Raw genomic sequence first — 12,667 nt, 5'->3', positions numbered from 1 at the left:
ACAAATTATTCTTTGGTTCTGACATATCAGAACATACCAGACTTTTGTACAACTAACAGAATCTCTAGAGATAGAAAAAAAGTTATTATATGTTTGAGCATTTGTTCAGGTCAGTTAAGATGCGTGGATTAGGAAAAGCCACAGATGTAGTCATGACATGTCATAGACTTATATTCCAGTTCACAAAGTAGTTCCTGTGTTGTGTTTGTAATATCCGTAAGCTTCACTTCCCATACACAAAAATTTAATATTTAGTATACTTTAGTGTTTAGTACATAAAACATGTTAAATTATACAGTTTTAATACTCATCGGTTTCCATGTGAAACCTAATTTTTCAATATATTTAACAGACATAAAAAAGTACACACATTGCAACACATAAACTTACATATAGTACATGTATAATGGTGCAATATATTTCTCATCAGTAAGAATCTTAATTTGTAAAATGTGTAAATTATAAAATTTTATTATCAGAGTAGTGTAGAGAGGAGTTATAGTTACGTTCATAAAGTAGTGGGCACGTAACTTCTTGAACATTGGTACCCCTTTTCATGTTTCTTCTACTTTCCCTTCCCCATCTTACATTCTTTGTTAGGAAAAAAATCTTCATTTTTTAAAAAATGACTCAGTCTGCACATTGATAATTGATTTCATTTAATTCTGAGGGTTTTTTTTTCATACTTTCCTTTATTCTATGAAACATTGTCAGTTTCATCTTAATCCCCTATTTGGTCAAGGTCTGCCTTTTTCTTGTTTTGTGCTGGTCCTGGGTTTGAACTCAGGATGTAGGCACTGTCTCTGAGCTTTTTTTGCTATGACTAGCACTCTGCAACTTGAGCCAAGGCTCAACTTCTAGCTTTTTATTGGTGCTTAATTGTAGATAAGAGTCCCATGGACTTTCCTGCCCAAGCTGGCTTTGAACTCTGTCATCAGATCTCAGTTTCCTGAGTAGCTAGGATTACAGACATGAGCCGCCAGTGTGCCCAGCAGAAGTATGACTTTTGTTCTTAACCACATGTCTCAGTTTTAGTCTAATCTATTCCTATTTGATGTCCTTTCTCTCCTGACATCATACTTGTGTCCTATGTCAGGAAACACTGCTGCGGCTAGGGCAGGGGAAACAAAAGAAGAAGAGATGTAGAGCTAGGATGTTAAGCAGGCTGAATCTTACTCAGGTCACTTTGTGGCCATTTCTTTAGATTCCTTCCAGAATCACAATCAACAAGGGCAACTAATGAGAGGAGCTCTACTGTAAGCACGTAGAAAAAGAGGTGAATAAAATAAAACAGGAAAAAAGCTTCATCTTCTATTTTCAGCTTCCTCTTGTGTGGATGTCTAAACCAAACAGATGTTCAGTTCTCAGGTGCAGATATTGACTGAGGAAGGGCTGTGCAGGAAGGTGGAAACTCACTTTAAGTGCAGCATCCATTTGCTCTCAACATCCTTGCCATGATCATGTCAGCATATTCTTAATTCATTTGTAGAACCACCAGCGCCAGCTGGAAGTGTTCGATGGAAATGTTGCCCACATAAGTACCTGGCTTTACCAAGCGGAAGCTCTCTTGGATGAAATTGAAAAAAAGCCAGCCAGTAAACAGGATGAAATTGTGAAGGTAACAGACTTGGAGGAATCAATAACACGGTTGGGGCATGCACTGTTTTGCTGCAGTCTCTTGGCTTGCGGAGGCTCTTTGGTTCTCATGCACACATTTTTGTCCTACAAGGATGGGAAAACTGATCTCTGCAGTGAACTTTGTGTTGAACAACTCTTGCTATAATGATTATGCTGACACCTTTTTGCTAGGAAACCCACTTATTTCTAAAACTCCCCTTCACTGTGAGTAAGTTTGTCACCTTTGTTAGATTGTTTATAATTTTCATTTCTACTTCTCTTCCCCCCCTGCCACAATTAGCGTTTAATTTCTGAGCTGGATGACGCCAGCTTCCAGGTAGAGAAGGTTGGTGACCAAGCGATGACTTTAATGAAGGCGCGAGGGAGTGTGGGCAGGGAGCTGGTGGAACCGAAGTTAGCTGAGCTGAATAGAAACTTTGAAAAGGTGTCCCAACACATCCAAAGTGCCAGAGTGAGTACATTTTTATAGACAACCAATTCCCATGGCTTTGTGGCTTATATGGAATATAATAAAGTATATATGTAAGAGCTGGTGGTTAACTTCATTTTTCAAGTATCTTTAAGTAGGTGTACAAAGGGATTTTAGTTCAGCCGACTAGTTTAGAAGTACATCTAGGTCACCCCTGTTAATGTCTTCCCTGCCCGTCCCAACCCCACCCATCCCCCATTTCCATTTTCACGTGTGTACATTGAATATAATGCCTTTATTCATCCACCCTTTTCCTCTCCATTCAGCTTTCTCCCTTTCCCTTACCCCTCTTTCCTTCCTGAATTTGTTCTTTAACCAGAGAATTGTTTGCTTTTATCTGTGCTTATGTGTATATAGAGAAGATAAGAAACTGCTATTGAAAAAATAACCCATTTGAGGAAAGACCCTTCTGAAGATTAGAGTTGGCTGCAGAATAATGAGACTAATTCCCCAAAGGGACATGAATATGAAATGCTTGGTTTTATAAGTCACACTTTAATACATGTGTCTATATTAAACATGCATTTTTGTGCTTGGTAGGTTGATAAATTTAATAGTTTAATTTCATAAGTTAGATTCTAACTTTATAATTTAGATTTTATAGACAAGTATCCTTTCTGACTATGTATTTAATAATAATTTTCTTAATTCATGTAAAGAGATAAGAAATAAGAACTTTTCTCTACCAAAAGGTACTTAGCCTACTGAGTTTTAATTGATTTCTCTTTCCCTCTTGCTCCTTCTCCCTCGCATTCCCTTTTTTCCCCTCTCCCATGTTTCCCTTTCTTTCTTATCTCCTCCCCCCTCCTATCTTTTCCTTTCTGTCTCTTTACATCCTTACTTTATAAGGGGAACAAGGGAACTGCTCTACAGTGTTCCCAACACCTGGCCTGGAGGGCAAGCACCAGTAAATGCTTAGATGATTTGGTGGGGGAAGAGGGGCAGAACATAGCTGGGCTCTGTGGCTCACACCTGTAATCCTAGCAACTCAGGAGGCTGAGATCTGAGGATCAAGGTTCAAAGTCAGTCCGGGCACTAAAGTGTAAAGTCTATGAGACCCTTATCTCCAATAAACCACCACAGTGCCACTTCCTATTCAAATAAATGCTAATTCCTCTCTGGCCACTCCATCTCTCTGATTAATTATGGAAAACTGAGGCTCATTTTCAGAGGCATCTTTTCCTTCCACAGTTGCTAATTGGTCAGGAGCCAAGATCATACCACGGCCTGGTCACTACTGAAACACTGGAAACAGGTGTGTCTTTCTCGGACACAGAAAGATTAGAAAATGACATTGAAAATATGTTGAAAGTTGTGGAAAAACTGTTGGAATCCAGGGATGGCAGTGAAAAGGTTGGTTCTTTTCCAAGCCTTGTTCTTAACTTTCCTTCTAATTATGTTTTTATGTTGTTAATGTTTACCAATATGATATACCTCATGTGACCAAAAAAAATCTATATGTGATTTTCTGAGTGTCTATGCATAATATTCACACATGTGTGCTTGCATTATGTATGCACAAACATGACATGCTTACTGGCGAGGTCATTCTTAATCTACACTAGCTGTGGGACATTTTGTTTAAAATAAAAAGTATTTTAAGAACCATGCAGCATTTGATAACTCAGATCAATTACATTAGCTTTCATAGATTAATTCTCCCACAGGTGATACTAGATTTCTGTAGGCTTTTTTTCTTTCCCAAACTGTCTTTAAATAACTTACACAAAGAGGTTTCAGTTTAACACATCAGTGTATGGGTACAAGTGTCACCCCTTCTGTTCTCATTCCATTCCTTTCTAATAATTTTTTCTTTAAACATTCAGACGGAGGAGGAGAGAGCCCAGATTGAGGAAGTTCTACAAAGAGGTGAACATATATTACATCAAACCATGGAAGATAGTGAGAAAGAAAAGATTCGTTTGCAATTGCTACTTCTGCATACAAGATACAGTAAAATTAAGGTAGGATGATTAGTGAATGTCAGTGGCATTTATCTAAATGCATGCAGGGGCCTGGAGTATGGCCTAGTGGTAGAGTGCTTGCCTAACATGTACGAATCCTTAGTTTAATTCCTCAGTACTGCATACATAGAAAAAGCCAAGTAGTGCTGTGGCTCTAGCGCTAGGGCACTAGCCTTGAGAATGTCCAGGCACAGTGTCCAGGCTCTTAGTTCAAGCCCTAAGACTGGCCAAAAAACCAAAAACAAAGAACTTATGCAGCTTTCGTTACAGACGTTGGTATCAATCACATCTACAGATGCTTTAATTAATCCAACTGGTGGGATGTTATCTCCTCCTTTCCAGTAAACATATATAATGTATGAGATATATCAATATATTGGGATGTGGAAAATTACAAAGAAATTGGAATGAAAAGTCTGGTTATTGGTTATCTGTTTTGGATTTTTTGGCTCATGTATGAAATGTTAAAGAAATCTATGACCTTCAGAAATAGCTTTCTTCTTAAATTCTTATTTATTGTTACTATTATTTCTGTTTTGCTGGACTTTGGTGGCTCATACCTATAACCCTGATACTCAGGATACTGAAATCTGAGAATCAGGATTTGATGTCAGTCTAGGCAGGAAAGTCCATGACACTCTTGTCTCCAATTAGCCACCGAAAAAGCCAGAAGTGGAGCTGTGGCTTAAGTAGTAGAGTGCTAGCCATGAGCACAAAAGCCCAGTGAGAACATCCAGTCCCTAAATTCAAACCTTAGAATGAACACACACACACAGACACACACACACACACACACACACACACACACACACACACACACACACACGTGCATTGTTTTGAATACAAATTTCTTTATAGGCAATTCCTACTCAACAGTGGAAAACAAGTCAACCTGCTTCGGGAATTAGGTCATCAGCTCTTCCTACTGAGTATCTAGCTGAAGTTAATAAAATCTTGCACACGGTTGATGATGTTGAATTATTGCTGAGAGTTCCTGAGCTGAACATGGCTATGTGTGAGGACTATTCTCTTCAGGAAGACAGTCTGAAGGTAAAGCTCCAGCCACTCCACTTTGTTTCGATAGGGAAACAAAGTGAAGAGTGTGGTACTCTGCTTACTTACATGGTCTGTATCGTTGAGTGTTCAAGCCAAGATTTGTACATTTTAGTAGTACAGCTTTCCTGTATTCATTAATAAAAACAATTTAATTTAATTTTTAAAAATTGGGTATAAGCTAGGTGCTGTGGCTCACACCTGTAATCTATCTACTTAGGAAGCTGAGATCTGAGGATCACAATTTAAAGCCAGCCAGGGCAGGAAAATGTCTGTGAGACTCTTACCTCCAATAAACTACTCACAAAAAGCTGAATGTGGCACTGTGGTTCAAGTGGTAAAGTGCTATCCTTGAACAAAAGAAGCTCAGGGAGAGTGCCTAAGTCCTGAGTTCAAGCCCCAGAACTGCCAGAAGCAAAAAAAAAAAAAGTGGGACTCTAACTTCATATATGGACTGTTATTAATTATTTGCAACCTTGGAAACTTTATTTATTTGTTTGAAGATACAGTTTCATTGTGTTGTCCAGGCTGGCTCTGAACTTCTGATCATTCTGTCTTAGCTTCCCAAATTGCTGGGATTACAGCAATTACTTTCATAGATTGTTATTGATGCTTTTTTTAAAAATTTAATTTTAAATTGTTATTGTAGAGGTGATGCACAAAGGTGTTACAGTTATATAAGTCAGGTAAAGAGTACATTTGTTTGTCACCCCTTCCCTCTTTCCCAGTTGTTGAAGCTTTCCCTATATTATATCCAAAAGCCACTTGGAACATCTGTAAGGATTTTCTTTCCCCCTGAAAGTAGTTTACAGCCCTCACACACTTGGGGTAATATAGGGTATTTAATCTCAAAAAGCTTCTGGTTTTCTTGAGTGACAATAATTGGTTTCATTATTATTTTAAGTGAATGTAAAATAGTAAAAACTTTTGGCTGTCTGTGATTCCATTCTTCTTTTTCATTTTGCTGGATTTTGTGAATGTGTGACAATATTTCCTTAGAATATCAAAGACCGATTGGACAAACTTGGAGAGCAGATCGCAGTCATTCATGAGAAGCAGCCAGATGTTATTCTAGAAGCCTCTGGACCCGAAGCCATCCAGATCAGGGATTCACTCTCCCAGCTGAATGCAAAGTGGGACAGAGTCAATAGAATATACAATGATCGTAGAAGGTACGTGTGAATCCAATTCATAATTTATTTTCAAAACTATGCCTATGAGTCCAGGGGCCAGGGACAAGTTCACGTGTGTATGAAGATAGCTGGAAATCCAGTTTACATCTTTGTTATGTCCTTGCTTAATACATGTGATAAACCTCACTTCTGAAGGAGAGTATGTAGTCCCAGTACCGGGCCATGGCTTGCTCTCTCAGGTGTTTTGCTCAGGCTGGTGCTCTACCACTTGACACACAGCTCTGTTTCTGGCTTTTTGCTGGTTAACTAGAGATAAGCGTCTCACATACTTTTCTCCCCAGGCTGGATTTCAATGTTGGTCTTCAAATTTCAGTTTTTGAGTTGTTAGGATTACAGGTATAAGTCATTGGTTCCTGGCCTACAACATCATATTTTAATGCTATGGGAGTAGCCTAAGTTTTAGGACCTTACCCGTGTCCATTTTCTTTAAAAAATTGAAAAGAATTTTTATTAATGATCATTTTCCCTGTACTTGTTGACTCATGTGGATGAAGAACAGGCTCTATTACATGTTATTGGAATCCATTTATCAGTACCACATACACAGAAAAAGCCAGAAATAATGCTGTGGCTCAAGGGCAGAGTGCTATCCTTGAGCAAAATATGTCCAAGGACAGTATCCAGGCCCTGAGCTCAAGCTCCTGGACTGGCAAAAATAAAAAAAAAAGATTTTTAGGCTGTGGATTGCATCATGAAATTGCTCTGGACTCACTCTTACCAACAGTATTTGAAAGTGTGTCCATTTTGAACCCTATCACTGAAAATATTTAAATTTTTTTTACATTTAATTTTATTATAAGGGTGATGTAGAGAGGTTACAGTTATATAAATAACATTTCTTGTCAAACATTGCTCAATTGCTTCCCTCTCTCCTCTTCTCCTACTTTCCCTCCTCCCTTACTTCTTTTCCCCTCAAGTTATAAAGTTCATTTCCAACATAGTGTTTTGTGAGTATTGCTGTGATAAATTATATTTCCTTTCATCCCCTTTTACTCCTCTTCTTCCTTCATCTCTCTCTTTCTCTGTGGATTACTGGGGTTTGAACTTGATTACGTAGGTGCTTTATGTTTTGAATTATACTCCCAACCCTTTTTTGCTTTAGTGATTTTTCAGTTAGGGTCTGGGATTGTACCCCGGTCTTTTTCTTCTCTCTGGCTTTCCACACAGCTGGGATTGTAGGCACATGGCATAATGCTCTACATATTCTTTGAGATAGATTTGGCTGAACTATTTTCCTAGGGTGGTTTTGAACTCTGATCCTTTCGATCTCTGACTCAAAATAGCTAGGATTTCAGGTGTGAGCCTCTGTACCCAGCTGGCATGTCAGTTTTAATTTTACTTTAAAAAAAATCAATGAGACTGAATACTTATTATTTACTGCGGTTTCCAATTATTTTTTTGTGTGCTAGTCCTGGGTCTTGAACTCTGGGTCTGGATGCTGTTTTTAAAGTTTTTTGCTCAAGCTAGCACTCTAACACTTGAACCATAGTTCTACTTCTAGCTTTTATTGGCATTTTTAATCAGAGATAAGAGTCTCATGGACTTTAGTGCTTGGACTGGCTTTGAACTGTGATCCTCAGATCTCAGCCTCCTAAATAGAGAGGATTATAGATGGAAGCCACTAGTTCTTGGCAGTTTTCCATATTTAAAAAAAAAGCATAGTGCTACTACTTCTTTTTGTAAAACCTTTTTCATTGATTAAGACTATTAACTGTTTCAAAGTTTGTGTAGTGCATATGTGTTCAGAACTTTTTATGTATCCTTTAATTTTGGTAAGGATGCTCTTGACAAATAGAAAATTCAATTTTATGAATTTTATTAATGATGTTAAAATTTCAGAGGTCTCTTAATTCTCTCCTAACTCTACTATCCTAAACAACAACAACAACAAGGAAACAGAAGGAAATTTTTTGAGTGTCCTAATCCAGCAAAGCTTTTCTTTGTTTCAAGTAATTCTGAATATGACAATCACTAGAGTTGTATCTCTTCTTTGAAGTTTCAGTTGCGCTTTGTCTTATTTCCCCGTTGCGCTTTGTCTTATTTCCCCGTCTGTGCTTTGCATGTACTTAGTCCCTCTTCTATTCTTGCTGCACTCAGAATATTTGAGATCAGTCGGGATCTAAAGGGTTTCATCCGCTTTGCTTACCATGACAAGATGTATGGCCATCCAGCCTGGCCTTCATTTTCTTACTATTGTCCATGCTGGAAAGTCAGCAGGGTTGGAGGCCTTTCTTACTGCCACACAGATGGCTGCTGTGTTTCTGTATCTTTCCAGGGGGAAAAATATCTCTGATCGCTTTCTCTCCTTTTTCCTAAGGGTCCCCTCATCTTTCTGATTTCAAACTCATCTCCGTGACTTTATTGAATTTTAATTACCTTTTTAAAACTCATCTGTGAAAATATCACCCAGTCACCCAGGGGGTTTGACCTTTCACAGATGAAATTTTGTGGGAAGTGATTCAGTTCATTATGGAGAGGGAATGGAATATAAACTTTTGAAGCGTTTTTTAGTCTTTGGACTTTGCTAATTTAAAACTATGTTAGCAGTGTGATGATCTATTTTATTTGTGAATGAATGGAATAATGGATCATATTTTGTCTTAGCAGTGTAATGATCTATTTTATTTGTGAGTAAATGGAATAATGGATCATATTTTGTATTGCAGAGTATTTAGGGTGTGTGTGTGTGTGTGTGTGTGTGTGTGTGTGTGTGTGTGTGTGTGTATGTGTCTGGTGTACATGTGAAGGTTGGGGTTGTGCAGAGTCTTTTTTTCTCTTGGCATGATACATGATATGTGCATGATATAAGAGAAATTCTTGTCTACAATTGACCTTGTAGAGCTCTGAATTTGCTCATCTGGGGCCCTTCAGTGTTAATAAGATTTGAATTTCCTCTTAAAAAAGTGATCCTAAGTGGTTCTAGAAAGCTGGGAAACCTATGTGATCTTGTTTGTTATCCCCCAGTTATTTTGATAGGGCCATTGACGACTGGAAACAGTTCCATTGCGACATCACAGACCTCACAGCCTGGATACGGGAGGCTGAGGAGATGCTGGCTGAGACTTATGCTCCAGATGGCAGCCTAGACCTAGAGAAAGCCCGAGTGCATCAGCAGGTGAGGAGATTGCTGCCTTGGTGCTAGCATGGCACTAGAGAAGCAGATTTCACAAGAAACCAAAGGCATTCATTTTTATTTTATTTTTTTTAGTCCTGATTTTGATTTCTGCCTGAGTTTGAGTTTCCAGTGTCAAAATTTTAAGAAAAAAATTTCTCTCATATACTGTTAATAATCAGGATTTTAAAGCATACACACACACACACACACACGCGCGCACACACACACACACACACACACACTTTTTCTCTCTGTTTAGTGGAAAATATGAGATAAAATTTGCTTAGCAAACATTATTCTTTTTGAAAAAGTTTATTTTTAGAATAACATTGGTAAAATTTTGTGCTTGAAGATAGGAAAATATACGATTACATTACCCTGTTTTCGCTCCTTAAATGTGTAGGCATCTCATTTTTCTTTTCATTCTTGATAGTTACCATAAATGTAAATTATTCTTGGGTTACAGCAGGGCAGCTGCTTCTGTGAGTCTCCCGCCATCTTGGGAAACTACAAGATAATGGCAAAATCAGTTCTCAAAATAGTGGGTCTTTAGAAATAATGGTAGAAATCAAATAGAATTCAATTTTACCATTGTTAAAGTATTTCCTTTTATTAAGCTGTAAATCTTTTTTCTATAGAAGATTCGTGAGCATGAAAAAGAATGCTCTTATTTTTTTCTCATAAATGTTAAGGCTTTTTTTTTTTTTTTACATTTGAGTAGTTTCCAATACATGCTTAAATTTCACTTTAAAATAATCCCTGCAAGCTGTTAGATTAAACGTTAGCAGTACAGTGTAGCAATGTCAGAAGATACAATGTGAGGTTTATTTATACACACAAGTCATAAAAGCATAGGGCAGTAAATGATTTTGTTTGCTTTTGTGTTTTGCGTGTTGTGGTGGTGGTGGTACTTGCTTTAAGCATTTGTTTGGAAGGGGATGAGCAGTTCCCTTCAGTCAACTGTGATTGATGCACCAGCTTGGTTGTGAACAGCTGATATTTGTTTTATGTTATTAGGCTGTCGTATTTCACAGAGTTTTTGCCTGATGACATTCATGAGAGTGGGTTCCATTTCGAGATAGATTTCATTTCCCATGTTCCTTGAAATGTAATTAAGTTGCTTGAAAATGCTTTTTTTTTTTTGTTTTTTTTTGTAAGCATAAAAATACCCTTCTGGGACTTGGTTTCTATAACACCTCAACGGGAGCTACAACATTGGGTGGGGTTTTCGTGGGAGCATTTGTAAATGGGTAGTGGAAATGAATCTGGGTTTGTGTGCTGTTCGTAACAGGACCTGGAAGAGGGCATCAGCAGCCACCAGCACAGCCTGGCAGCCATAAACCGCATCTGGGACAGCTTTGTGCAGACATCTTCTCCTGGGAACGGAAGCTTCCTGCAGGACAAGGTGGCAACCTTGAACCGCTGCTGGAGCTCCATCCTCGCAGAGGTGAAGGACCGGAAGCCAAGGTGATGCTTTCTGCTACGTGCTGCAGGCAGAGGGATGAACACATTTCTGGGAGGCTTGGCATTAAACTCAGTGTGTCTTGTACTTCTGCTTGGTTTTTGCTCAAGGTTGGCATGGTACCACTTGAGCTACACCTTCACTTACAGATTTTTGCTGGTTAATTGGAGATTAGGTGCTCATGGACTTGTCTTCCCAGCTGGCTTTGAACGTTGATCCTCAGAGCTCAGCCTCTTGACTAGCTAGGATGACAGATGTGTGAGCCACTGGTACCTGGCTAGATTTCTTTTTTTTTTTTTTTTTTTTTTTTTGCCAGTCCTGGGCTTGAGCTCAGGGCCTGAGCACTGTCCTTGGACTTTCTCAAGGCTAGAGCTCTACCACTTGAGCCTCAGCACCACTTCCGGCTTTTTTCTATGTATGTGGTACCAAGGAATTGAACCCAGGTCTTCGTGCATGCTAGGCAAGCACTTTAACCACTAGGCCAAACTCCCGGTCCCTAGCTAGATTTCTTTTTATCACTTAGTGTCATCTTCAGTTCAAATATATCATGTTAATGAACTAATACAGTTTATACACTTCTTCTTGTTTTGTATTTTCTACTCATAAATTTTCTAGTTCAGCACCTTGCCTTGCCAATGTTTGTTTTGACTTAAGACTATGGGAGAGCAATATTTGCCATTTGATATGGGAAATCTGCCCTATAAGCATGGCTTTTTATTGTAATGCTGTACAGAAAAATAATTATATGGATTTCTTTATTTTAGAAAATGACATTTCTTTTTCATCTCAAACAACCTTCTAGCCAGGCCAGGTGTTGGTGGCTCATGCATGTAATCTTAGATACTCAGGAGGCTGAGATCTGAGGACTGTGGTTTGAAGTTAGCTTGGGTACTAAAGTCCCTGAGATTCTTACTCAAATTAATAGCCAAAAGCTGAAAGTGGAGCTATGGCTCAACTGGTAGGACACTAGCCTTTAGAGCAGAAATCTGAGAGACAGTGCCTTGGCCCTGAGTTCCAGCCTCAGGACCTAGGCAAAACAAAACACACACACACACACACACACACACACACACACACACACACACACACACACAAACACACACTGTCAGGGGACAGCGATTAAGTTCTATTATTTTGCACAGTAGTAAATTTGTTTCGACATATTTAAAAAGTATCCCTCATTTGTCATAATCAGTAGAAACTTTGGGTTCTCCTAGTAGAGATTTGCAATAGAGCAAAACCTAGATATATAAGGCCATATAGTATGACGCTAAATGAAAGGACCGCTAGGATATAGAAACAAAAGCCATATAATGAGTGACTGTTGTCCTTAATGTACTATGTTATCTCTCATCTCTTTTGCTGTCCCTTGGTTCTCTCATATTGTTACAGTACTTCACCTTGTTATCTGATATATTGGATATATTTGTATTTGGTTATTTGAAATTGGATAGGGGAGGGTGGGAAAACAAGATGAGGGGTGGGGGTGGGGGGAGGGAAATGGGGACCAAGACATGAGAAAGGGTATCAATGTATGTGAATTAATGCACCTTCTATGTGGCAAATATCATGTAACCCTTCTATTAATTACAATTAAAAAAAGTGAAAGAAAAAAGTATATGTACATAATTATTAATGACAGTTGTTAAATTATATAACAGTTTTAAAAATTTTAATTTACACCCTTAAAAATTGGTGTTAGTTTTGGGGCCTGAACTCGGGCCTGCACACTGTCACCGAGCTTATCTGTTCAAGGCTAGTCCTCTATCACTT

At 38.5% G+C, this 12,667-nt stretch overlaps 1 protein-coding gene across 1 annotated transcript in view; it reads left to right on the top strand.

Moving 5' to 3' along the window:
* Utrn (utrophin) overlaps positions 1-12,667 on the top strand; it is a 402,939-nt gene that overhangs the window by 156,079 nt on the left and 234,193 nt on the right. Inside the window, exons 35-42 of the mRNA XM_090338004.1 lie at positions 1,490-1,618; positions 1,919-2,089; positions 3,299-3,460; positions 3,934-4,071; positions 4,930-5,121; positions 6,124-6,296; positions 9,282-9,432; positions 10,724-10,899. Coding sequence (XP_090194130.1) covers positions 1,490-1,618; positions 1,919-2,089; positions 3,299-3,460; positions 3,934-4,071; positions 4,930-5,121; positions 6,124-6,296; positions 9,282-9,432; positions 10,724-10,899 — 1,292 coding nt within the window. The remainder of the gene's footprint in view (positions 1-1,489; positions 1,619-1,918; positions 2,090-3,298; positions 3,461-3,933; positions 4,072-4,929; positions 5,122-6,123; positions 6,297-9,281; positions 9,433-10,723; positions 10,900-12,667) is intronic.

This window comes from Megascapheus bottae, chromosome 8 (assembly GCF_031878675.1).
Source record: "Megascapheus bottae isolate mThoBot1 chromosome 8, mThoBot2.hap1, whole genome shotgun sequence".
NCBI lineage: Eukaryota > Metazoa > Chordata > Mammalia > Rodentia > Geomyidae > Megascapheus > Megascapheus bottae.
Note: the sequence above shows the minus strand (reverse complement) of the source record. Positions and strands in the feature narration are given on the sequence as shown.